This window comes from Manis javanica, chromosome 8 (assembly GCF_040802235.1).
Source record: "Manis javanica isolate MJ-LG chromosome 8, MJ_LKY, whole genome shotgun sequence".
NCBI classification, from domain to species: Eukaryota; Metazoa; Chordata; class Mammalia; order Pholidota; family Manidae; genus Manis; species Manis javanica.
Genome location: NC_133163.1, coordinates 89480952 through 89508006, shown reverse-complemented (window position 1 = coordinate 89508006; position 27055 = coordinate 89480952). Strand labels below are relative to the sequence as shown.

Genomic DNA, 27055 nt, shown 5'->3' with positions numbered 1-27055 from the left:
ACAAACCTATCTGTGCCAACTCCCATTCAAAACAACCATCACTAAAAAACAACTGCTCTATCTATACATATTTTAAACACTTGAGATAAAATTTAACTGATACATTTTATATTAGGCAATTTTGGCATATATTTTAGAAAAATATAGTGAAGTCCCAAGCTATTGAATAATATGAAAGGAGCAAAGGTTAACATGATTCATTGAGCAAATATGCTTATTAAAGCACATGGGACATCACAACAGGAGGCAGCTATAAAGACTGTCTGGAACAGTTCCCAACATACAGAATTTATGTTCAACTACATTAAAGGCAATAAGAAAATTGATATACACTTCACTGCATCTTTTGTAAGGAAAAAAATAAGGTGATTTTTCATTTTCTGTGTAGTTGGGCAGCATTTACAAAGAAAAAACTTCATATTTTCTGATAATAAGGAAACGAACATTCCAAGAATTAAAGGCAACAAGAATATGCTCTTGTTTCCCAAATAACTTTATCCTCTTGAGTATGTATTTGCTTCACTAGGAAATCTGAGTTTATCATTGAATAATTCATTCCACAAATGTTGAACTCCTTCTATATGCTGCAAACTGGGGATATAAAGATATATAAGACAGATCAAATTTCTTTTCTCATGGAGCTTACATTTCTATGAAAACTCAATGAATTCTCATATACTTTCTATTAAATGAGGTGCTATGACATTTTCATGTAATCCTCAATGTTTTATGTTATGCATATAAAGACGTTATTCTGAGAGGGGTTCGCAGATTTTCCGTAGTGACAAAGAGGTTCGTGTCACAAAAAGGGTTAAGATCTCTTGCCCTAAGCAAAAGAGTTCAAATTCGAAACCCTACAAAGCAGGCAGGTAACATTAAGGGTTGACTGGAAAGAGAGAGATAAAAGATCAATATAGCAATCTAGAGAAAAAAAAATTGCTTTGAAGTCCAGGGGAGTCCAATAAACCCCTGTTTGCCACCCAAATTTGGATCCATCTGAGAAAAGACCAAGAAATAAACCAGATGAAGTCCAGAGTATCAGCTGCTTAACTAACAAGCCTTTTTTTTATTGCAGAAGGTGGTTTATTTCCTGGCTGCCAGAACTCTATGGAGCCCCATTCACGAGGATTGTAAAGTAAGGAGCCCTCTATAGTCCTGGAACATATAGCCCCTCCATAATAGCATCCCTTAGCCCACTTCACAGCCGTGAGCACAGACACTGACCCCCACCTGGACTTTAACCAACTTACCCAGCAGGGCTAATTTGGGCAGGTCTCCTCTGTAGGGAAGAGTGTTGGTCCAGAGAGGACTGGAAATGGGCCAGAACGATGCATTAATTAAAATAATTCCAAGGCCAAAACTGTTCTCCTTTTCTCCCTTCCCAAGTCTTGTCCTACTACCGCTGTCCAATATAACCCATCAGAGGTTCTGCAATAAAATTAAAGATGCAGAAAGAAACTATTAATAAAATGCCAACATGGAGATGCCCTAAGTTTGAATGTAATTCATCCCATTGTAATTGCCTCAGAAAAATAAAAATCCAAACACTAATCCTCCTACAAGTTTGAGTCAAAAGATGACAACAACTAAAGGAATTAAAGTTTGAAATCAGATTCTGTTGCTCTCGTGAACTGAAGGTCCAAAGTAACTGATGTCCTCCCAACCTCTTCTCTGAGCGCTCAGTTGAAGGGTTTCTGCCTTGTCAGCGCAAGGAATTCTGCCAGTGCTTGTATCTGGGACTTTCTTTCACTGGAGCTGCTGTGTGGTTTCTGTTAAAAAAAAAAAAAATACACTGTTCACTGCCAGGCTGCTTATGGATTTAACTAGTTAAAAGTTTCAAAAAAGTATTTGCACTGGTAGACCACACCCCCCACATTTAGAAGAGAAGCCAAGCCCCAACCCCTAAAACACTTATTCTAGAAAAAAATTATAAAAATTATAAAAAGAAATTCCAGAAAAAATATAAATATATCCCCAAATGTGGGGCTTAGTATGTCATCAAAGACCATGGCCTAAAATTCAGCATCTGAGTGAAGGATTGGCAGGGTGTGTGCCTGTGTAATAAACAGAATAATAGTTCCTCAAAGATGTCTATATCCTGATTCTTGGAAACTGCAATGTTACCTTACGTGGCAAAAGAGACTTCATAGGTGCAAGTTAACTAAGAATTTTGAGTTGGGAGATTATCTGGGAGTATCTAGGGGGCCCAGTAGGGTCATAAGGGTCCTTGTAAGAGGAAGGCAGTAGGGGCAGAGTCAGAGAGAGATTTGAATATGCTATGTTACTATGTTTAAGGATGGAAGAATTTGCCATGAGCCAAAGAATATGGGTGACCTTTAGAAGATGGAAAAGATAAAGTGGGTTTCCCCCTAGAGCCCCAGAAAAAATTCAGGCCTGTTGGCACCATGATTTGGGCCCAGGTCCTGTTTTGGACTTCTGGCCTCCATAACTGTAAGATAATAAATTTGTGTTGTTTTAGGTCACTATGTTTGTGGTAACTTGCAGCAGCAAAAGAAAAGGTTGTTACAGGTTGTTCAAGAAGTAATACAGGTTGTTAAGAACCTGTTAATACAGGTCTGTCCCAAAATCAGCCTATGTTCAGATCCCTGCTTGGCCATTTGAACAGTGTGTGGCCTTGAAGCCACCAGCTCATACTGACGTTCCTGAATCAACTCGTGTGTGCTGAGACCAGTGCCCATACTGTTTAAATCTGAGACTTCTATGGGATTGCCTGTGCCCACTGAAGTCAGCCATTTCCAGGCCCCGTGCAGTTGGTGCTTGCTGAGGTTATTCTTATGCATGTGCTTTTGCTGTTTTTGCAGACCCTCAGCCGCCTGCCTCCACGTTAAGGCCCAATTGTCCTGATGCTTCTCAGACTTCGTTTTAGCCGAGGGCCATGCAACTTTGCTTTAGGCTTTCACAGTCCATAAAAAAAGAAACAGAGCCACAAATAAAAAACAGTCCAGATACAGTAACCATAGGACAAGTTATCATCCATCAGTTGAAATATCATGTGGCCTAAAGCTTAAGGCCCCATTTCCAAGTCATAGAATTAAAAAAAACCCAAGTGCACAAAGCAACCTCTTGATCTAGTAAAGGCTGTCACACCCACTAAAGTAAAAAAATCTTTCCTATACATAAAACTCCAAAGCCCAAGGCCACTAATATGTTTATTTTATTTCCCTACATTCTGGCCACTTCTGTGTTCTCAACCAGTGTACCAAATGTTGGGGTGTGCTAGGTCCTTTTCTCCTGCCCAAATTCAAACACAAATGAGAAATAAGACAAAAGAATAAGGCACGCATAGACCAAAACATCATCTTGATGACTGAGAAAGCTGACATTAGAGGATGTGACTTGTATGTGTTGTCAGGGGAAGAGTGAATGGGGATACAGAGAAGGTCCAGAAGGGCAGTGCACATTACAATTGCAACCTTTGAAATGGTTGCAACATTTTAGGTTTTATCTCTGTGTTCATTCACTTCCTTTTTTTTTTTTCAAGTTGAGGGACTTGTCTAAGCTACAAGAACTTGACTAGGCAGCCAGCAGGCTAGAGTTTAATATCCAAAGGAGCTCTGAATCAGGCTAACTTCACTGTTTCTATTCTTCAAAGTATCAGCAGCTTTCAAGAGAATGGAAAGAAGTATCAGCAGCTGGTAAGGTTTTCTCCATTGATGCAGATAAAGGCTTGGCTTAAATTGACATGGTAAGGAAGATTCAGCTCAGGTAATAGGTTGCATGTGCTCTTCAAATTACTTGGGTGCAGTGGTTATGATTTACAGGCCATTTCCAATTGCACGAGGGCCCACCCCATAGACTTCCAGTCCCTCTAAAATCCGCTTGTTAGACCTAACCAAAATGTCCCCATTGCAGTGGAAAGAAAGCTTTACAATACCAGTCAACTGAGGATTATTATTTACTATGACATTAATAAAATATGAATTAATGCAAAAAATGAGAGATTTAGTCATTGTTATGTAATAAACATGACTAATAGGGGCCTAACTCAATAATATCCCAGAAGATCCCATTTGGGGTAATGCTGGATTAGGCATAGCATTTGTAGAACCTCATGAGCTACAAAGATAAAATAGAATAAAACCCATTCTTAAAACTCATTTTATATGACTAACGTTTGATTTTTGATCCTAGAGGTTCATACGAACATATTCAGAAGAGACTGGCCTATTTTTAAATAGAATTTGATTTCTTAGCTTGCATTAATTTAATTGTGCAGTGAAGAGATTAGCTGAAATGTGAAGGCCAATTTATGTCTAGTTGCCTGAGGTCAGAAATTTGTGGCAGGTGATGCTGGTGATGGGCTCAACCATCTCCAGAGAATCTGGAACTCATTAAAGGAAGTTGGTAAGAGTGTTTTTATAGCTGATGTGCTTCCTCTGATAAATCTGGATCTTGCCTGCTCAGGAAAAGCACATTGCTCTGTTTTATTGGTTATACATTTCAAGTCTTCTGGTGTTCTTTTCATTGTCATCTACAGCTTGAGGGTTTATTCATGGTTTGCTGATTCACCTCCCTAGCCCATTTATATTCTCTGGAGATTTCTGAGAGTAACACACGTTGCTCAGATTTGTGCATGTGTAACATGTTGGTGCACACGGGCTCTGCAATAGGACAGAGCTCGAGAGGAACCCAAACCCTTGAAAGCTGCTTTTGCCGACATAAATCAAGGTTGTTGATGTGGAATGGTTTGAACAGCTTAAGAGAAATCCTTCACCACTACTTAAAAAGCTACACAGCATGTATATTCAGCTGGGATCTGTCTCTCCATAAACTGAGGAGAATGAAAGAAAAAGGAGGCTTTACTGTTTAAAACCATATTTAAAAAATAGGAAGATATTTATGTCTATTGAACCTTTGAAATGGTTACAACATTTTAGGTTTTATCTCTGTGTTCATTCACTTCCATTTTTTTTTTCAAGTTGAGGGACTTGTCTAAGCTACAAGAACTTGACTAGGCAGCCAGCAGGCTAGAGTTTAATATCCAAGGAGCTCTGAATCAGGCTAACTTCAGTGTTTCTATTCTTGAGGTGTGATCTGGTGAGGTGGGATTTCTGGTGATGCAGATTCCTTGTGAAAAATATTGATTTCACTGTATTCAGGAAGGATGAGTTGTGATGATCATTTCTGATGCCTAAAATACTTCTTTGTTTCTTGGAAATCTTCCTTGCAGAGTATTTTCAGAACCCAGTAAAACTAGCATTTTACACAGTAGTGCATATGTAAGAACAGGTGTCATGTTGAAATCCCACAGCCTTTGAGCCCCACTACTCCTAACAACTTGATTTGACTGCAAAGTGGTAATGGTTCTTGTAGTCACATACTACTCTCCACCCTGGTCTGGTGGACCCTTATCTCCAGCAGCTCCAAACAAGCATCCACCCCTGTCATCCGACCCAGGTGTATGTTAATGCACTGAAAACTGGTACTCATTTCTTGTTTGTGGACTGAGTCATTCCTGCCAGCTACTCCCTGTCTGCTGCTTTGTCTGTCTCATTTCTTGTTTTGGTTCAGTCTGGAACAAGGCCAAGAGGCCAAGTTTTCCTCAGAAATTACGTTCTCTGCTGTGGCAAGAAGGCATGGGTGGGCTTGTATACTGTGCCCGGGAGCAGCGTGATATCGGGCAGGCTGTGCGGCTGCCCCTTTCAGGGAAATAGTTAACGAGTTTGTTCTTCTGTAAAAGGCTCGGGGGTGGCTAATCACATAACAACTTGAAATAATTACTAAAGAGACAGTGGGAGAGACAATATTTTGGTGGCTTCTGAGAAATGACCATCATTGTTCTGGAATGGTATCCTGAACTGAATCATTATGGTTCTAAAGCTTGGATCCGAGCGTCTGAATAGCATGGCCCTCGGCAGAGCACTTACCGTTGCTCCATTAGAAATTATTCTCTCAAAGCTTCTTGGAAAGTGAACTCAGTTAGTTTCAAGCCACTCTGGAACCTCAGATCTGGGAGGAGGGGAGAGAAATGAGACCCAGGTTGGGGACTTGACTGAGCTTGCAGGAACTTGAGTAGGCAGCCAGCAGGCCAGAGTATAATATCCGAAGGGGCTGTAATCAGGCTAACTTCACTGTGTCTCTTCTTGAGGTGTGATCTGGTGAGGTGGGATTGGCAGTAGGGTTCCTGCCGCAGGAATACTGAGCATTAGATCCGTGATGGCTTTGCAGCTGGGAAGACCCTGAGCATGACGCTGCATGTGAGGGAGGAATCGGACCCATAAGGAGAAGCTGCCAGGGTACTACAGTGAAGGTTAACTCGGTGTGCGCATGACTTCCCATGGCCCACTCCTGGGCCTAGGTCTCCAGCAGGGTTTCTGTACCCCAGCACTAGTGACGCTTGGGGCTGGACCGTTCTCGGGGTGGGGGCTGCCCTGTGCACTGCAGGCTGTTTAGCAGCTTCCCTCCCCCCTGCCCACTAGTTGCTGGTAATACTCCTCTGCTTGTGACTATTGTAGGTGTCTTCAGACATTGGCAAATACTCCTGGGTGAACAAACCCACTCCAGTTGAAAACTACTAGTTGACAGCCAAAGACTAATTCCTGTCTTTCCTGGGCTTGGGGACCACAGTCCTGAGCAGGGTTGGTTTAGAAATGCGGTACAGGTGACTGTCAGTTAAGGATCTCAGGGCCTTCAGACAAACAGAGCCTGACAAAACTGTCCAAAGGCTTCCAAACCAGGAACTTTGATAATCACATAGCCAAGTGTTGGAGGGGGAAGAGCTGTAAGTTTGCTTGGAGTTAAGAAGGCAGGAGGAGTATAGTGGGGGAAGGAAGACAGAGAAATGAAGAGTGAGGTCAGGTCTGTAAGCTGAGCTGAGCTGAGAGCTTATGATAGAGGCGGTACCTGCTCCCTTGGGCTTGTCTGGAGCTAAACCGATTATTCAAAACCCTCAGGCCTTGCTATCTTGTGTGCTTTGGGATGGAAATACTACATTTTCATTGAGCACAGAGCGAAGGCTCAGGTGGACATTTAATGATGAAGTCTGTGCTTGTTGCTTTGCCTTAATGGCCCATTTTCTTCTGAGTTGATAGGTTTCACTGTGAAAAACCTTGCAAAGTGCTACAACTATAAGTTTCCAGCAATAGAAATGCTTTGAAGGCTTGTTTGAACTTCATTTAGGGAAGTATATCCAAGGCCCAGGATGCTTTTCATGCTGAATCTTGTCTGACTTTCTCTTCTCCTGAGAGGGATGTTAGTTGACTGTGAAGCTAGGTTTGAGTTGAGACCAATGGGACCCATTCTTTCACTTTGTTTCCAATAATTGTGGTCACCACTGGCTTTATTTGAGACTTTTTTTTTTCCTGCTGTGTTGCCAGAGATGCTCCCATGTAGTCTGTCTCAATAGACCTTCAACCCCCAGGAATTTGGCCATTTCTAAACTCAGGACTTCGGCCACTTCCTCTGGTCATTTTGATTCTCCACATACCATATCTTTCTTTTCAGAGGAGTTTAGTGACACATGGTCTGAGCAAAGAAGCCAAGTTTGGAGCAGAGAGTGCCTGCCTGGGTACTACCCAGGAAATAATGTGGGTCACTTATTTCTAAATACGATCAGGCAGCTCCTAGAACTCATGCAAAAACAGTTCTTGTATGCTAGAAGGCCAAGTTTGAGCCCGGATTCAGGGGAACAGCTGCTTCCCACTCCCACCATCACCTTCTCAGGCAGTGAGAGTGAATCTGGCATTTGAGCACAATACATGGCAGGTAGCAGAAACCTAATAAATGATTTTGTTTGTTAAGTGAAAATGAAATAGTGTTCCTTGTAGAACTTCTTGGTATTGGGAGCTTAGGTAAGTGTATGTATGACTATCAGTGATTCAGGGATTTTGGGTGGGTTTAATTTCATTTCTGCTTTCTTAGAAAATCCAAAACAGCAAAAGCTGACTTTGCTTAACTGTGAGATCAAGAAATGATCAATTGACAAACAGGGTGATGACGTCTTGGCCTTCTTTCCTCTGCTGTGTACCCTGTTTATGTTTGATTGAGAGAGTCAGTACTATTTAGTTACAGGAAAATACTCTTTTTACTTGAATATTTTTAAATAAGATCTCTAATCCGTTAGGCACTTTTTTCCTACTAATTAACATCTGCATACAGATTGTGAAAGAACATTTGGAGGGTGATTGGGTAGAACTTTGCTTAAATTCTGTACATTTCTTAGTTTAGTATTAACAGATTCCTTTCACTCCAGATATATTTAGAGTTGATTTTGTATAAATGCTTGTATTTTTTAAATAATTTTTTATATTGGTTTGAGGAGTGCATGTGTGAGAGACAGAGAGAGAGAGAATGAATTTTGCTTTCAGTGTCTGAAAAGGTTTAACTTCGTTATTCAGGAATGATCTCAATTTTGTTTTGCACATATTTTGCTCTGAATTTTATCCAGAAATTTACGCGTGGATTAATTCTTCTCTGTGGTTAGAAACTGTTTTAATTCTAGCAATCTCAGTTTATGTGTATTCTAAGAGGAGAGGTCTGGTATATTCATCACTGAAATTTGGATCCTAATTTCCAGTTCTGTCCTTATACATTATACAGTATTTCCATGGATTGACATTCTGCTTGGTGGCCTGAAAACATGCAAGCAGGTCACTGAAATGAGGACCAACAGAAGTTCTGTCTTTCCTGTTTACTAAGCTTGCTTTCCAGGACTCCTTCCTGAGAGCATGCCCCAGTCCTTGGAACTTGCCAATAAACACTCAGACTAAAACAATGCTACCACTCTCTTAGCTTTCTGGCCTTCTCTCCACTTACCAGTTAGCTGTGTGGCAGAATATGGCATACAGAATATTAACGTCTAAGAGGCTGGGTGGCTCTTAGACGTCCTTATCAGCTCTGAAACTTTGGGAAACTGGAGAAATTTAAAATTCATACTTTGTATTAATGAAAGTTTTAAGACTCAAAAGTGGTGATTACCTGCTTAATTTTCCCATTTTCACCAGAGACTAAAGGAATTTATAGAATTATCCAAGGTCATGCTAAAAGAAAAATTAAATTCGAGGAGCCTCATATAAGAGCTCAATTGGTAGAAATACTCACTTTAATCATATGTGAAACGCTGAGGGGCTGACTCAAAACTTTAAGGTGATGCCAATATGGTATGGAAGGCACAGCCCCTCCCCTGGTCTTAGGGTGCCTTCCCCTGTCTTCACACGGGATGAGATCTGTCATCTCAAACAGACAGCTATGAAGAAGCTTATGGAACAGTCTCTTAGAGACCCCATCATGGAGTTCCCACTTCCCGCGTTGGAAAACTGTTTGCTATTCATTTCCCCTTATGCTGGCCCTCCTTCTACTCCTTTAGAATTAAATATATTTCTTCTTGTTCAGATAGAAATGGAGATGTGAGAAAACTCAGTATCCTCTATTCTAGAAGCTGCTCTGCCCTTTATGACATGATGTTAATGTTCTGTTTCTACATATGGTGATCTACAAAAAATATGTAATTATTTACCATGAAGCTAAAGTATCTTGATAAAACAAGTTAGCATTTGAAACCTAATGATGGGCAGTAAAGGAGTAGATACAGGGGATTATTATATTTCATTTTAAAGAAGCTATTTGGCAAGTAGCTATTACTGCAAGTGTTTTTTAGTAGAAACAGAAAGGGAAGTGATAATAGGTGCATTTGCTGTATTACTTTAAAAATGTTTGTTTATTCATTCCAGTGATATGAGAGGACTGAATCCTTTTGGGAATAACTCTATCAGGGAAATATGAAGGTCTTGAGTTCATCTAAGTAATATATCTTACTTCTATGTTCAATTTCTCCTTTTCCTTTTATGTTCAGCTTGGCTCCTGGGACATAATAGGCCTATACAGTGTTGTTGAATGAAGAAATGTGGAAATTATTCCTTAATTGAGTATGTCTCTGGAGGAGGCTTGTGGGTACACAATGGCAGAAGTCTGAAACCTAGATAGGGATCCCTAGCAAGTTAGTTGGAAGCATCCCTGTCAGGCCTAGAAATCAGGCCCCAGATAGATGAAACTGCTGCTCATCTTAGTGGAAGAGCTATTTTGGATTTTGCCCTAAACATTTGCATTGGAAGGATTTTTCTATATGTTTTGTAATATTAGTTGAGTTTAGTTATTTTAATAAAATAGTATTTGTGATGTTACTTGATAAAATACAGTAAGTGGAAAATGTATTTGTTTTTAGTTCAGCTGATCACATCATTGATTTGTACAGTGACAAGTATGCTAATTACAGTCAGTTCTACTGTACTGTACCATGTGTGTTCCTCTAGCACTATGCAGAATTCCATGGTAAAAACCACAGGGCCTGTGGAAAAATGGTATTAGAGACCCAACACTGTCTCCTATCAGTGACACAGAAAAAAGATAGGAGTCTAATAAAAATGGTAATACAGTTTTAGACATGTGAATGGTTAAGAAATGTATAAATGCTACAATAAATATTGTACTTTACCATGAAAAAGACTGAGGTTTGGTTGTGGAAATGGGCATCTGAAGGGTTTCAGTTGATGAATCACTGTAAAGTGGTAGAATGAGGTTACTGAAATTGAACCAAAAGTTGTTAACAGTGGGTATGGATGGGTGTGGTTTATCACACATGGTGAGCTGTAGCTGTGCAGTGGCTGGTAGATATTTCTAGGCACACACTAGGTATGTGCATATTCTATATGTGTGTTTTGTGTATTTCTACCTTGCTCAATTCAGCTGGGTTTGGATAGCAAACTTGATATTTATGTTGTGCTCAAATTGTTCCCTGATACATCAATTTGTGTTGGGACAAATTCACATTTTCAGAACAAGCACGTAGAGGAGAACCAACTATATATAAGCAAAGCAGCTAATGATGATCATAGCTTATACTTTTTGAGCCCTTATTACATGTGCCAAGCACGGTTCCAAACTTTTGACGTGTATTAATTAACTAATTAAATTCTATTAACAACCCTTTGAAGTAGCTACTCCTGATCTATAATGAGGACACTAAGCCACAGAGAGGTGAAATAACTTGTCCAAGTTCACAGAACTAAGTAGGCGAGAGTCCAGCTTTCTTAGCCCTCTGCACTTCTTCCCTCGCTGCTGAAAGGAAAGTAACTATCTTTGAAGGTAAACCTCAACTTTACAGAGCAGCGAAAACTGCCAGATTTTCCTGGCATGCCGTTTGCCCCCTGATATTGATAACACAGTGTTTGAACTTCAGACCAGTAGGATGGTCATTGAATATGGCTTAATGGGCCTGATGATGGAGGAACTGCTTAAGCTGTGTCAGAGAGCCTAATTCATTAACTCACCTTGTACTTTATTCTCTGTTTCCTAGGCGGTGTGGGCAGGGAAAGGGCAAATAAAATAATCCACAAAGGTACATACTGTATGTGGCTAGGGGTGGATCTGTATTTGATGAGATTAGACCCTATTGTATTTTCATAATTAAGTTACAGAATTGAAACTTGTCCCTCAGGACAGGAATTTGCTATTTTATGTTCCAACATTCCTTTTTGCCTGAGCAAAACCGCTGCACTGATGTCATCCAGTCCCCTTGTTATTTTCTCCCTTAGCTCAATACTGTCCCCTTTCTTCTCTGGCCATTCTTCATACTGTAATGGGAGTTGTTTTGTTTTGTTTTGTTTTGTTTCCCCTCCAATCCATCCCCCTGCCTTTTTTTGTTTTTTTTTTTGCTGGTAAAAAGTGATGATGGCAGGAAGTAGACTGCAAGGAGGAGAAAAGCAAAACCTCTCCAGGCCTTGAGAGAATTAAAATAAATGATCCCTTCTTGCTTATTCTTACCATTAAAAATGTGTCTTTCTTTGCAACTGTTATGGAAATCAAATTATTTAAAAATTAAGTTACAAAAATCGCACTTCAGTTTTATAATCTAGATGTTCATTTCTTTAAAAAAAGTAAAGATTTCTCACGTGTCACTAGAATTGCTAAACAATTACCAACCCCAGTGCTTCTCTGGTTGCATGTTAGGATCAATATGTGGGGAGGCTTTTTAAATCATTTAAAACAATGGCAACAACTCTGTCTCCCTCCTTCTTCCCCGAAAAGAACAGTGGCCGAGGTGAGTTGACCAAGCAGGGGATCCATCCCTATTACTGTGTGAAGACTGTGCTGGACAGCGTAGTTGTTTATTCACTCATCAGTCATCATTTATGTACTTCCCAAGTGCCAGGCATGGGGATAACTTGGTGCTAAGTGTATGCTCTGGAGTCAGAAGGCCCAGAGAGCTGAAGAATGTGTCTGAGTTAGTTGGGTGAGGGAGAAGTGGCAGGAGGGAGTGTTCCGGGAAGAGGGATTTGGGCAAAGAGTAAAACCTTGCCATGTGAAGAAGGCTGAGACTTCCAAGGGAGTTTTCAGAAGACTGTGGCTGGGGGATAGATGACTGATCGGGGCTGTTCTGTGGGACCTTCCTGTCCCCTCTTGGGCAGCCTGAGGGTGTGACCAGGTCAGGTGTTCTCCCATCACCGTTCCACCAGTGCTACAAAGAAAGCATACAGCATATGATTCCATACAATGCAAAAACAATCAAAATGAATCTAGGCTATTAGAAGTCAGAATGATTGTTACCCTTTGGTAGGTTGGTGACCATTAGGCAGCAGATGGGGCTTCTGGGGTAATGTTCAGTTTCTTGAACTGTGTGCTAGTTACACGTGTTTAGTTTGTGTAAATGTATCAAGCTATATACACTTATGATTATGTGATTTTCTATATATACGTTATATTTCAGTAACAAATTTTGAGAAAGGGTTTTGTCATTTATTAGTTGATTTGACCAACACAACAATTCTAAAAGACAAGAAGGGAAGGTAACTTTTCTCCAGTTTTGTGAAGAAAATAGACTCAAAGTTTGGTCCAGTGTCCCAGGGCTACTTAGTGGTAGTTAGGTCAGGTATGTAAGTCTCTCAGCCCAAGGGAGAGAGCCCCTGTGGGGGGAATTTATACAGTGCTTGATGCATAGTAAGTGCTCAAAAATGTCATTTGATTCTGGATTTTAGACTGGTGCCCTTCCAGTTGCGCATGGCCGTCATCTTGCTCTGGGAGTGACCATTTGCTCTAGTGGCCTGATGTTCCTGATAAAGCATGTGCGTTCTCTCCTCAGAGAGGAATGGAGATGAGTCTTGAGTCAGATGTCCCAGGAAGCTGCCAAAATACCTGTGGAGAATTGCATAACTTTGTCCTCGTAGGGCTTAGAAAAGAATGCGTCAGACACTCAGTTCTCAGACGTGGTGCCTAGGAAAACAGGAAGAAGGTTAACTTAGGCAGAGATCCATGTATGTGACCTTGGATAAATCATTGAACTTCTTTGGTGGCAACAGTTTGAAAGACATATTTGATACTCACTGCTTAGAACCATGTGATCCTTCTGTGGTTAACCTTCCAAAACCCCTGAATTTTAGGTATTCCAATACATATAATCAGATTCTCATTATTTTCAAGGTATCTGACTACTTTTCAAACTTGAAAGTTCATTGGTGTTATTTAAGATCAAATTTTGATTAATTTAATTTATAATTTAAATGTCATTATGCCCCATTTTCTGCCTGTCATCATCATTCATAAAGCAGTGGCACTGACAAGTTACATAGAGTAACCAGAGGTCCTATTCAACTTGACTATATTTCTTCCAAAAAATGTAAAACAGAACTTTCTTGTCAACATAAAATTGCAGTTATTTATGATGTGGCTAAAGAAAAGATAAGAAGTCCCGGAAATAGAATCTGTTATTGCTTGGATAATAAAAACTCAAGACCTTCTTTGGAAGAAAATGGGTAATGATAAAATGCTTCGACTATGATGCCAAGGTCAGCCAATGAGCACAGAGGGAATCTGAGAAAAATAAAGAGACAAATAGAAGCAGATGTTTGGAAAATCTTAAATATTGCTAGTGAAGTAGTATAGTTAGTTATCAAAGTTTCAGGGTTATAGCTATCATCCTAATAAGATTATAATGAAAACCATCAAATTGGTGTTCAAAACCTCATTAGAACTGTGGTCAACCTTACTTTACCATGAAACTGCATTTTCCAAATAATGCTGCAAATTTTGTATCAAAGTACTTTTGAGCTGAAGTTCTTGCCTAGGTATTTCTCAAAGAGGTCATCTGTCATAGACTCCTATTAAATCAAGAACTTTATTTCAAATTAATACAAGAGAGAAATCTGACAGGAAGGGGAAAGGAAGTAAAGTTGAAATATTATAGCTTTCTGATTGGTCAGCATCTATGTCCTCAAAAGCAAATTTCTTTTTACTTTTAGTTGTGTCTGATGGCATAGAAAAGTTCTATCTTATACCTAGTCACTAAAGGCTGTCATTTGAAATGGTTGTGTAGCTGAAGAGAGGAAGTAGATCACTAGTAACTGACCCGAAAGGGAATAAAATAGACAGCTTGGAGACAGGACCCTTGGAGGCACTCAGATGGAAGGTCGGTCAGAGAGTAAGCATAAATGGCCAAAGAGAGCTTTTGAAACCAAGCCAAGAGTCACAGGATTCTAAACGAAAATGATCAGGATCAGTGAGAGGTTTTAAAACTACAGTATTGATATTTACTTGACAGTTTGATCCAAAAAATCATTATGTGCTTTATGATTAGTTTTAAAAAGTGCTAACTTTTATGAGTGGAGAATCCCTGATTGTTATTATCTCAATACAAAGCCTTAATTGACTCTCTTGACTTCCTGGCTTATTGCTGGTCGTGTAGCCTTAAGGCAATTACTTGCTCCTTTAAGCCTCATTGTCTTCATACCTAAAATGGAGAATGTTAGTGTCTACCTCAGAGAATTGTTTGAGGTATCCATGAGATGGTGAATGTAAATTGTTTATTTCAGAGCCCAAATAATTTAAAAAGATCATTAAATGTCTTTTTACCCATGATAGTGATGATGATGACCTTGAAATATACTCATATCAAGGGCCTCTTTCTTATTTTTCTTTTTCCTCTCCTCTTCCTTGATTTCATCTCAACTTCATTTTTAAAAAGATTTGAAGTCCCTTAAAAAGTTGCAAATAATAAGATTTTATTTTGTCTATTTTGTTTATACTATGCCTCATTTAAAAGTGTAATTTAAACAAAATTGTGAGGGTTAGGTTGTTTTAAAGATTATTTGAAGGTATGCTTATATACTTTATATACTGCTATAAAATAGGGTTAAGGTTTTTTTATATGTACTTTATATAATAGTATAAAGGTATATTCAAGGTTATTTTACCAAGAAAAAGGAGTAGAGTTGGAAAATTTAAAAGAAGAGAGATGGAGCCAGAATATAAGATAGCAAAGATGTGAACTAGTGGGCCTGTACTAGTCAAAGTCTTCACGGGAAATAGATGACTCACTCAAAATAGGGTAATTTGAAGAGAGTTTATTTAAAAGCTGGGATGGCAGCTGAACCCTAAGGGATAATTTACTCTTAGGCCTGATGATTTGAGAGAAAGAGGAGGTTGCTGGAACTCAGAGGAGAGAATCTGTAGCTGGCTCGCGTGAGAGGTCCTCACAAGGACCAGAGATCTCTGTTGAGGGACGCAGACAGCCTGAGGTGACCTCATGGGAACAGGATGGGAAATAAATATCTTGAATTCACTCTTGTTCCTCCCTCATGTCCTGTTGGCTCCACAGGGAATGAGAACTGTCGATGTCATCTTCACAGGCCTGTCTGTCTTCAGGAGCAGAAGGAAAACCAAAGAAGTATGGGCAGAGAACACCAGAAAGTTGCTAAACAACACTGAAATCTTCACTGGAATCCAAAGCAAAAAAGAGATAGAGTCAGATACAAAGTCTGTGCTATCAATAAACAATGAAAAACCGCATCATTTTCTCTGGAGCTTTCCTAGACTTTCAAATTTAAGTGACATTCTACAAAAATGTCCAACTTGCTAAACACTTAGCTTTGCATGAGATACAACAATTAAATAATGATATCTTTATATCAATTAAATGGGAAGCATATGGGAAAAATAATAATTTTGGCTTTATGGCCCAGCCTGTTCTTTCTGAAAATAAATAGACAATAAAATGATCTGTAAAGGCAACTCTTAGATTAAGACAATAAAATATTTTCATTTGTATTGAGTTTTTTTAATCCTCTATCACATGTGCAGGTAGATGCTTTATTAAAAAGTACAGGCCATTGAGATAGGTTTAAAAGAAAGAGACCAAAATATACTGATTTATCCCACTCAAAATTATTTACAGGCATGTCAGGAGAATATTCCAGAGGCCTGAGTTTCATGGTGGTGAGTACAAGAAAAAGCATCAGGAATTGGCATTATAAACTGAGCACACACAGCTTGGCCAATGAATGGTTCTTGACCACAGAGACGGACTGTAAGAAAAGGTGAGGAAAAGCTACAGGTCATTTTACACTGGTCTTGACAGATATTTTTTCCAGGAGAAAAGACTTTAAGAGTCCATTGTGGGAACAATGTTCCCCATATCTGTTTTGATATTTTGAAAGCCAAATCTGACAAAATAGTGCAGGGATTTACATAACCCCTTTGGAGAAAGCTCTCCCCTTTGGAGAAAGCTCTATTTCTTTGTAAATAAAATATTGGGTAAAGTGGGGAAAATACAGTACTAGACACATTGTTAGTAGCATTAACAAACAACTTTGCATATTGTGTTACAATTTATAAGCTTTCATGGACAGAATTATTGAAGCCTCACAACAGTACTGTGAAAGCACTACCCTCTTTATAAGTTAGAAATGGGAAGCCAGGGAGATTGAGAACATTCTCCAGATCACCAGTTGGTAAATATTCTTGTGGGAATGGTGGATAGAAAGGGTAAGAATCAAACATGGGGACATAGACCAAAGTCTCCTAAATATATTTTTAGTAAAAAATCCAGCATCTTGGCTTACCAATTTTTATTAAATATCTTTTGCATTCATAGTGAGCACATAACAAATATTTGCTGATGAATGAATGAGTGGTGGCATGAACAAATGATCCATGCGAGAACATCATCCTGTGTTGTTAGTGTTGTAGGCTCCCGAGAAGGTAGGCTCTTGAGACAACATATGCAAATTTAGAGGGTGTACAGGGTGGGATTCCATACAGATTATTTCCATCTCCATGGATGTGTTTGAGTAGGTGGGAAAGCTATGGCCATGGCAAAGTGGTACATGGAGCTGTGGGTGGCCCAGATGCCCCATGGCTGTGAGTGCATGCCAGACATGTGGTGGTTTAACAAAATCCCATGTCTCATATGACCTGGGAGACTGAAGGCCTAACCACCCACCATGACAGGCCCTGACAGTCAAGGGCAGGCATGGTGCATCCTTAACCTGTAGGCAGACAGCCCCGTACTCATTGTGTTAAAGGTTAGATGACAGCTGGGTAGCCTTTGGCATGCAATTACTGCCAAAGCGTCCTCTGTGTGATGTGTCATCTCAAATACAGGGATGACCCAGTGTCACTGTTGGCCCTTTTTGGATTCTTTGCAGCAGAATCCTGTTGGGCTGTTGTCAGTGTGTATCTTTTCAACCTTGAGTGGCCCTTCTCACAACCTTCCTCAGAATTGTACAAAACAGTTTGACTCAGTTAATCAACTAACAAGTGTGCCTGGTGGTGGACACCCGTCCTTGTCCTTGTTAATAGGTCTACAGGGGTCTACCCTAGTAGCCAGATTGCCTCTTGGGAATCCCTCTGCTCCTTTAAAGAACATTCCTTCAGTAACAGGAAATCTTTGAGAACTGTCAAAGAAGCTTCTATCTCACTTAATCTAAAACACTGCCTCTAATGCCACTTCAGTGGATTCAGACTTTCCTTTGTGAGTCTCTGACCAGGCTCTGAATCCCAAGAAGGAGATGCCTTGGGAATAGGACATTGCCTTCTTTACTGTGCTGATTACTATTATTAGCAAAATCCACTTGGGGAACTAAACTCCGTAGAACCTATAGAACCACTCAAATCAATCATTGGTGCCTCCCTAACTCTGGTGGTGAATGATAAGGGCCACAATGTGACAAAAACTTGTTAATATCCCATGGATTCCTCCTGGAAGACCCTGAACCGATCAGACTGAGGAGCACATTCTAGACTCCGTGCATACCCCAGACAGGAAGCGCTGCCACCAGCCCTGAGGGCAGGACTCCAAGAACTTCTCTGTGACCCCTGCCAGGCAGAGGACACCTTGGTTCTGTGACAGTTGGGGACTTGGTTTCCTTCATGGCATAAGCACAGATTTTGGAGATGAACAGAACTGAGTTTGAAGCTCTCCACTGCCACTTAAGAGGAGCAGAGTTTTAGGCAAGTTTCCTAATTTCTTTAAGCTTCAGTTTCCCATCTAACCTGGAGATAATAATACTGCTGAGGTGATTATATGCAGCTGTTTACAAGAGAGTGAGGACAGTGGACTCCATAGGCTTCCCTAACTATGAAGATAATCTCCTGGATTCCCTGGGTACCCAAACGGCTCTCAGCCTGTGGATATGCTTGAGCCCCACAGTAGTTCTGTGAGGGGTTAAGAGCAATTTGGGACACTGTTATGTAGAAAGGGAAAAGAATATTACTGGGAGATGATGACATTTTTCTAACATCTGGCCATCAGGGGGAACCAGGACTGATCATTCTGTCCAATATTTTATCCAGGAAATTTTGCCAAGTCATATTTTGTAAACATTTACCAAGTCTGAACAGAAGAGATTCAGGTGAGATGCAAGGAAGATGAACTCTTCTACCTATAGAACTGTTCTACCTGTAACTTAGTTCTGTGACAGTTGGGGACTTGGTTTCCTGGATTCCCTAGGTACCCAAATGGCTTTCAGCCTGAGGTTCTGCTTGAGCCCCACAGTAGTTCTGCCCTCTCAGTAATATTACTGGGAGACTGCCAGGGGGAAGTTCTAGAATCTTCTCTGAAGCTGAAGGATTTATGGGATACTAATCATACAAATAGAATTCCCACCGGAGAAATAGTACCTCTACCACCACACCATCAATCTATCCAAAATGATGTATTCAATTTTTCTGTTAGAGTTATCAGCTGCAATTGTGGAGAGATAATGGCATTATGAAACATAAAGCCACTAAAAACGAGGCAGATCTATCTGTATGTACTGAGATAAGAGAAGGATATCTGTGAGATAGGGTTTAACTAAAAATGTACACAAGCAATATATATAATGTGAGTGTATTTTTGAAAAAGTAATATTTGCAGTTTGTATGGTATATACATACTATATGAGATCAGTAAGGCTGTACATCAAACTGTGGACTGAGTTTTTCCCTGAGGATCTGTTTGGAATGGAGAATAAGGGCTTAAAATTTTTTAATACATTGTTTTATATTATTCTTAAATTATAGAATACCAAATATTGGAAAAAAGACAATATCTAGTACAATACCTAGGATCTATCATATATTTAGATAGATATTTATTGAATAAGAACTTGAGTTTCATGATAATTTCCTTACAAAATAAAAATAATATACTTCACTTTTAAAGTCTGCTTCATAATATGTAAAGTCTTTTATATGTATTATGTCATGTGGATGTCCCAAAAACCTCTGAGTTGGGCAGAGAAGAATATCATACAAATTAGAGACTCTTGGAGATTGAATCATTTTCCCTAAATCATATATAAGTGGTACTTGGACAATACTCTTTGCTACTTGACTTTTTATTTATTTATTTATCAAAGGCTCTTTGAGTCCCCTCTGTGTGATACGTTCCCTGTTCTTTCCACTATACCACATTCACTGCAATTTGCAAGATATAAAATATAGAAGCACCACATAAGTCAGCCTGAAAAGGTACCACAAACTCCTAACCAACAGATTACAGTTCAAAGCAAATTTTATTTTGTTTACTTTTACAGTGTGCCTTTCTGATACTTAATAAGCTATGGCAGACTTTATTTACTAAACCAAAGTTTCAGCTTGCTTTTCTGAAGAGTAGACTTGATGGTTTCAACCTTAGATTTTTTCTCTATATTTGCTTAAAAGAAGGCCATTAAGTAGTTTTCAGTTCATCTTCCACTTTAAAAAATAATCAAATGTCCACACAATCCTTTGTTTCTCTCCTCCATAGCATACCATTTTTCTTTTATTTTTGTACAGAGGGAGAGGAAAGGATTTGGCTTAAAGGAGGAGCTAATCATCCACGAGACTGGAGAAGTTTATAAACTCATCCCTGAAAGAAAATTCTTCTGCTGTGATGCCTCATTTAATTTCATTTTTGTGTTCTGGCCTTGCAACAGAAACATGAGTCCATGGGTGAGCTTGAAGTGAAACACCAAGAAACTGCAAACAGGTAAACTATAGGTATTGGCTGGCTAGGCATGCACGGTGGGGATCTAGAGGGAGAACTCTGTCCACGGTTCTCCATTGATGAAAAGCAATACAAGCTAACACGATTCCTGGGCTTCCTGCTGCAGAGAGATGGGTGGGTTGAGGAGGAAGTATTGCAAAGCAAAGGAGTAGAGGAGAAATGAGTCCTAAGGACTGGTCTTTGTTTACACATTTATTCTTTCCTTCTCTATGCATTTTTTGAGTATGTATAGGTACTACCTGTAACAGGTATAAATATGATTAAATGGGAAGGATTCTTAGCTTTCTAGAACAATATTGCAGGATGATAATAGAGCAACAAACCAATTTAAAAATATTAATTATAGATTGTGATAAATGTTAAGTATAAAATAAACAGTGCTATGATCGTTGAGAACAATGGTGGGGTGAAGGGAGAAATGTTCATACATAGGGAAGTCAGGAAAAATCTGAAAGGCAAAAGTGATAAGCCTCTACCAGGAGTTAATCCAGTGTGTGCTGCAAAGTGGATACAGCCCCTCCTCTCCTCTGCCTGATCATAATATTGGCCTCTTCTAAAGACTGAGAATAAGGTGTTTAAAAGAATTGTTCGTTTCCTCCAGAGCCATGTAATCAATTCCTGGGATGTTAGCCTATTTTGTGGTGTGACATCATCATGGAATACTTTCTTTTGCTGAGGAAAGGCAGTTTTCTACTTCTTTATCTTGACCCTACTCCTCCCTTCTAAGCTATGGCCATTTCCATCCCAACCTCCCCGTAGAGGAGTAGGACCAGCTCCCCTGGTGCTGACCGCTGTGCGGCGGTGGGGCCGGGGAGAGCCTCAGGAGGCTGCTGGTGCTGTGGCTTTGTCTAGTGGCCTTGTACTCAGAGAGATAATCATTGGCTTAAATGATGATAAGAAAGATTTAAGTTATAAACAAAGGAAGCCTTCATCGCTGCAAAGAATCACTAGGACAAATGATCACGGACAGTATAGAGTTCCTTTTCTAAATATGTCAGGTATGAACTCTATGGAATTGTTTCAATACAGTCCTAGCTTGGGGGCAGAGAACAACCCCCAGCAGACAGACATCAGGTGTCCCTTCAAGTCCTAATAAGCTATAATGTGAAATGTCATTTTTTTCTTTCTTAAAATATTATTGTGTTCAAAACCTTTTCATTAAATAAAACCAACAATGAAAAAAAGCAGTCTATATTTGGAATTCCTTCTAACAGACTTTTCTTGGATAAACTATTTAATTGCATGAGCTTTTCCAGATGTGAGACTCAATCTATGGGAAATAACAAAGAATTTGTGAATTAAATAAATTATCCTGCCTTTATGCTATTTTTTCCCCCTGCATGGTTATATAATATAAACAGAATGTTGAAGTTAATCATCAGAATTTGTCAGAAAATGCACTCTCAAAATTGTTTTGTTTAAAAAAATTATTTTTTAAGGAGAAAGAGACCAGCTGTTTTATATTTGTAGCAAGATTGAGATTAAATATTTAAGATCTCTGTATTGAATCAGTAAGAATGAGGTAACCAGCTCTCCTAAGAGTGAAGAGTGTATTATTCCCAAAGCTATAGTAAGTAGGAAACTCTTGAAAGTAAATTATAAATCTTCAAATCACAAAAAGATTTTACTGCTATCAGTTTTTCTTAGATGCTTGCCTGGTTTTATAAAAACCTTTGCTTCAGACAGATTTCATGTATCTGTCTTTCTTGATGTTTCTGGCTGGTTGGAATGCTAATGTAGTGGTCCCCCCTTATCCATAGAGGGTATGTTCCAGGACCACCAGTGCATGCCTGAGACTGTAATAGTACCTAACCCTGTATACGCTATGTTTTTCCTATATATACATGGTAAATTTAGTTTATAAATTAGGCACAGTGAGAGATTAACAACAACAGTAAGAAAATAGAAGAATTGTAACTATATACTGTAATCAAACTTATGTGAATGTGGGCTCTCTCAAAATATATGATACTTGTCCTTCTTGTGATGATGTGAGATTGTAAGTTGCCTAGGTGATGAGATGAAGTGAGGTGAATGACGTAGGCACTATGATGTAGCGTTAGGCTACCTTTGGCCTGCTGACCATATGTCAGAAAGAGGATCATCTCTTTCTGGACCATGGCTGACTGTGGGTAACTGAAACTGAGGATAAGGGGGACTATTTTACTGTTAAATTCGGATTTGGATTATCAAAATTTCCCAAAGTGATGGCAACCTTAGAGTCCATTCTGATGAAACAAGAGTTTAGAGCACTTTCTTCGTGAACTATCCAGACACTGCAGTTGAGACTGCTCTTTCCTGTTACTGAGGCTTCTCTCCTTCATCCAGGTCATCTGCTTCCCTTGGACTTAGTCTAGACAGCTTTCCACCATTGCAGGAGTCATAGTGTCTCTGGCAACACCCTCTTTTATGAGAATGGCCAGTTTAGGGACAAAGTCTTAGACTCCTATCTCACAGGGAGAGGGTGATTTTTGTTTATGTCATAATTTCCAAGAAACATGAACAGATGATCAGCCTGGAGCATCAGCCTCATGACCTCCTTCCTTAACACTGGGCGCTGAGAAATATTGGAGAGCTGGAAAACTAGTCTGCAGGTACTCCACCAGGAACACTATTTTGCCAGGGCTGTGATCACAGCTCCGAGAATTTCCATTTCCCTGGTGTAGAGGCTCAAGTCCTGGCAGAAATCAAGAAGTGGGGCATCAGAATGGAGACTACAGTTATAAAATGTCCTTGTCCTCTTTTACATTTTTCTCTAGTGTTTGCCTGCAGGCCTGAATCTAGATAGTATACTCATACCCATTGGAATAAGGAAAATAAAAAAGAAGAAAAATGTAGCATCCTTGGTAAAACTGGTTAAAATAAATGCAAGTTTGGTGTATAGATAAGATGTCTGCAACACTAAAGAGTTTGAGATTTACATAGAGCTGCTGCATTGGGGCTACCACATGGAAAAGACATTCATCTACCTGTATTCATAGATTTCTGTAAAGTTTCTCCATTTTTCTAGCCCAGTGAAGATAAACATGTTGGTGTGTAAGTTAGTTCAGAAAAAAAAATACGAATCATGTTTTTCACATTTAAAGTAAAAATAACTTCATCCAATTCTGTAAAAATGTGAATATTCTTATAATTTAAATTACTAACTCAGTGTATGTGAGAACTTGAATGAGAGAAGTATTTCTCCTCATTTACTACAATATTAACACTTGGGCATGTTTGTTGGAGAAAAAGCAGAGAGAAGGCAGCTCACTCTTCCTCTCCCTGTGGCTGGGGGAGGCACAGGCAGCTAAAGGTGTTCAGGTGCTCCTTGCTGTGCTGGCCTTTTCTCTTGCTGTTTTCATTGACTCCTTTCCTCTCCTACTAAGGAGAGTGATAGTCCAACTATCCGGTTCACCTCTCAGGGGCTCAGAGTCCTCCTCCAAAAAAATTCTGGAGTCCCATCTGTTACTGTCAGTGCTTTCCTGACTTCAGAGGAAAATGAAAGTCATAATAGCCATCATTAGGATGAGCTGCTTCACTTGATGTTTACTCAGTGCTCCTTTGGACCCAAACAAGACCCACCTGATGAGGCCAGGAGGGGATTAACTGAGGGAAAGTCAGAGAGGCTGCCAAACACCTGCCCAGAGTCAGAGCCTGGACTCTGATGGCGACCTAACCTTGCCAGGACTCATCAGACTGCCTGGACAGCAAGCCCACTCCCATCCTCCTCCCCCTGCCCGCCCTCCCCTGACCCCATCCACAGCTTGCCTTAATTAGGGCACTGAGACAATTAAGGAAAAAATATATTTCAAATATCCAGCTATTCATAGATACTTAGCTTTACATATCCACGCATGAGGTAACCTCAATTATTTGTTTGTATCTTGAGAAGGCAGATAATGACCAATGAAATGTGTAAGTGAGGCAGCAGGTGAAGAAAGATCTTCTAATTTTGGAAATGAAGAGAGACAACTTTGAAAGAGAAAGTAAAAGATGGTAGTGCAGACTATGGATGAAGTTACATTTTTAGGCTAGGACTCAATTATAGTGAGAAATTCAAGTTGGTTGTTTAAGATGAATACAGAAGGGATGATTGTAGTCCAAACATATATATTCAGCCAGCATCCATTGAGACATTACCATGCGTTTTTTTTTTTTTGTTAGATGCTTGGAAGTTAATGACAAAGTCTTTGTCTTCAAGAAACAATTAATGGAGGAGACAGATGAGTAAACAAACTGACAAGGTAGCTTGAGAGACGAGCACAGAATGCTATGGGAATAAGGCAGTTGATACCCAGCTCTGACAGAGTCAAAAAGCATGAGTAGTTCTACCAGCATATGAGAGGGGGCATTCCAGGCAGATGGAACAGCAGGTGCAAAGAAGAAGGTGAGGGTGGGTTTTCACAAAGGCACTCAGGATGCTTCTGAAACCTGTGGAGCCTATGAGGGATGCGCAGTTACAGAGGTAGACAAAGTCCTCATTACGGGGGCCTATGTCAGGTAATGAATTGGGTCTTTTCTGGTATGGTTGGAGTTTTATGATTAGATGTTTTTTAGGAAGATCACACTGACTCAGATGGTGCTCGTTTGACTGAATAACTTGAATTTCTGGGACATGTCTTCCATAATGAGCAGCTCAGAGGGCTGTAGCTATGCTGAGAAATAGGTAAAGGGAAGTGCCTGAGAGGCTAGCATTAATCTCTCCTATCTGCATATCTATGCCTCAAACATAAGGACAAATAAGATGATTCTGAAAAAAGAAACAATGACTAGGAAATGCTCCTCTCTATTCCAGGACTGTATACACATGCTTTGCCATTAATCATCTGCTGGGTATCAATGACCAAAGCATGGTATCTATGCTCTTGTGCCATTGAAAAAGAAAATTCAGTTCACCCTCGAGCAACACAGGTTTGAAATGCAAAGGTACACTTTTATGTGGGTTTTTTTTCAACAAATATATTGGAAAATGTTTTGGAAATTTGTGACAATTTGAAAAAGGACGTTTTCTTTAGCTTACTTTATTGAAAGAATACAGTGTATAATACATATAACATGCAATAAGTGTTAATCCACTGTTTATGTTATCAGTAAGGTTTCTGGTCAACAGTATTAGTAGTTAAGTTTTTGGGAAGTCAAAAGTTATATATGGATTTTCTACTATGCAGTCAGTGGGTCAGGGCCCCTAACACTCGTGTTGTTCAAGGGTCAGCTATACTTCTTCCTTCCTTTCTTTGTAACAGTTGGCCTTGTTAGACTCATACAATGGGCATAACTCAGAAACTCACCCCGTGTGGGAAACTGTGATTCCAGCCTTTGTTCCAACATGAATTGGAGAAATCACAGGAGTCAACATGGTTTGCGTCTGTCCAGTTGGCAGAACCATGCTCAAATGGCCTTTCACAAGCTCTACTCCTGCCTCAGCTTGCTGGCAAGTTTAGAAATGCCTGGGATGTATCAGCGGACTTGCTCTGTGCTTTCAGCATGCGCTGGGCGATTCCTTTGAAAAGCCTAGGTCTGACTTTTCCACATGGCAGTTTGATAAGGTGTTAGGTGAACATTTAGGGACTTGCCTGCCTAGTCAGAACACACATGTTTTATGAACTGAATCACTAGAGAAGAAAATTGTCTTGACTATACTGTTGTTGTTTAAAGTATTACTTCTCTAATTAATGAGGGGAAGGCCTACTTCACCCCTTTACTCTCTGGTTCAGTTCTGGTCTTCTGTAAGCTATTAGTGAAATGACAACACACCTTTCAAAAATTGCTTACCCTCTGCCACTTACTGGCCTTGACTGCTGAAAAAGCCACTAAGTACATCATTTGGCAACAACATAGACTTGGCATAAATAACTCCTTGCTTTAAAAGCAATAAGTAACCTTTGCAATGACTAAAACTGATGAGTTACCAGAATGTTTTTTAAAATTTTCATTTGACTTGTTACCATTTCCTTTAATGATAGCACATTGCTCTTGAAGTAATGAAAACATCCAAAGGTGGACTTTTTTGAACACAGTAAAATCATGAATTAGATAAAGCTGTGGGGTTAGCCCCATTCTGTCTTTGTAAGCAACCCACTAGGTCCCTAGGTCAAATTTTATATTAGTGATTCTCAGTGTTGTTCACAGACTCCTGGATGTCCCAAGATTCTTCTGTGGCTCATAGTCAAAACTCTTCATAATTATATTTACATTTTATTTGCCTTTTGGCCTCTATTGACATTTCAACTGATTGTACAGAAGCAATGATGGGTAAACCTGGGTTCCTGAGCAGAAATCAAGGCAGGGCACCAAATCATACTACTAGAAGTTATTGCACTTTTTCACTACCACATGCATGAAAAAAAAGGATTCTGGTTTCACATAGATTTGTTCTGATGAATCAGGAAGAAATTACTAAGTTTACTAAATCTTGATTTTTGAGTACATATTTCTTTCACTATTCTGTAGGACAAATGGGAAGTAACACATAAAACATGTCAGCATATGAAGTGTGGTGGTCATCTTAAAAAGAAAGCATGTGTACATTTGAGTTCAAGTTAACCTGAACATGTTTTTAATGGGACACCATTTTTATTGAAAGAATGACAAGTTATAGTTATTTGGCAGAAATGTTCTTAAACTAAACAAAGTCAGCCTGTCCCATCAAAGAAAGCAACTGTGGAATTTGTTGCCAAAGATAGAATTTAAACTTTCAAGTAAAATGAGGTTTTTGAAAACTCTTTTCTGCCACTGGGAGCTTGATAGCTTCCCAGTATTAAGAATATTTTCTGGTAAGGTTAATGGTGATATAACGATTGTGTTTTTTTGATGTGT

At 39.5% G+C, this 27055-nt stretch overlaps 1 protein-coding gene across 18 annotated transcripts in view; it reads left to right on the top strand.

Annotated features, from left to right (window-relative positions):
• Positions 1–27055, top strand: part of LOC118972456 (uncharacterized) — a 423078-nt gene that overhangs the window by 136068 nt on the left and 259955 nt on the right. For 7 of the 18 annotated variants that reach the window (XR_012120646.1, XR_012120647.1, XR_012120650.1 and 4 more), the window contains 3 exons: positions 1076–1135; positions 3614–3706; positions 15605–15736. Coding sequence is in view for 8 of the 18 variants with exons in the window: in XM_073211611.1 (XP_073067712.1) it covers positions 1076–1135; positions 3614–3697 (144 nt within the window). In the remaining 10 variants the exon portion in view is untranslated. Of the gene's footprint in view, positions 1–1075; positions 1136–3478; positions 3707–15604; positions 16054–16180; positions 16323–20046; positions 21421–27055 lie in introns of those variants that run through there. The other 11 variants (XR_012120649.1, XM_073211613.1, XR_012120648.1 and 8 more) reach the window with 9 other exon arrangements.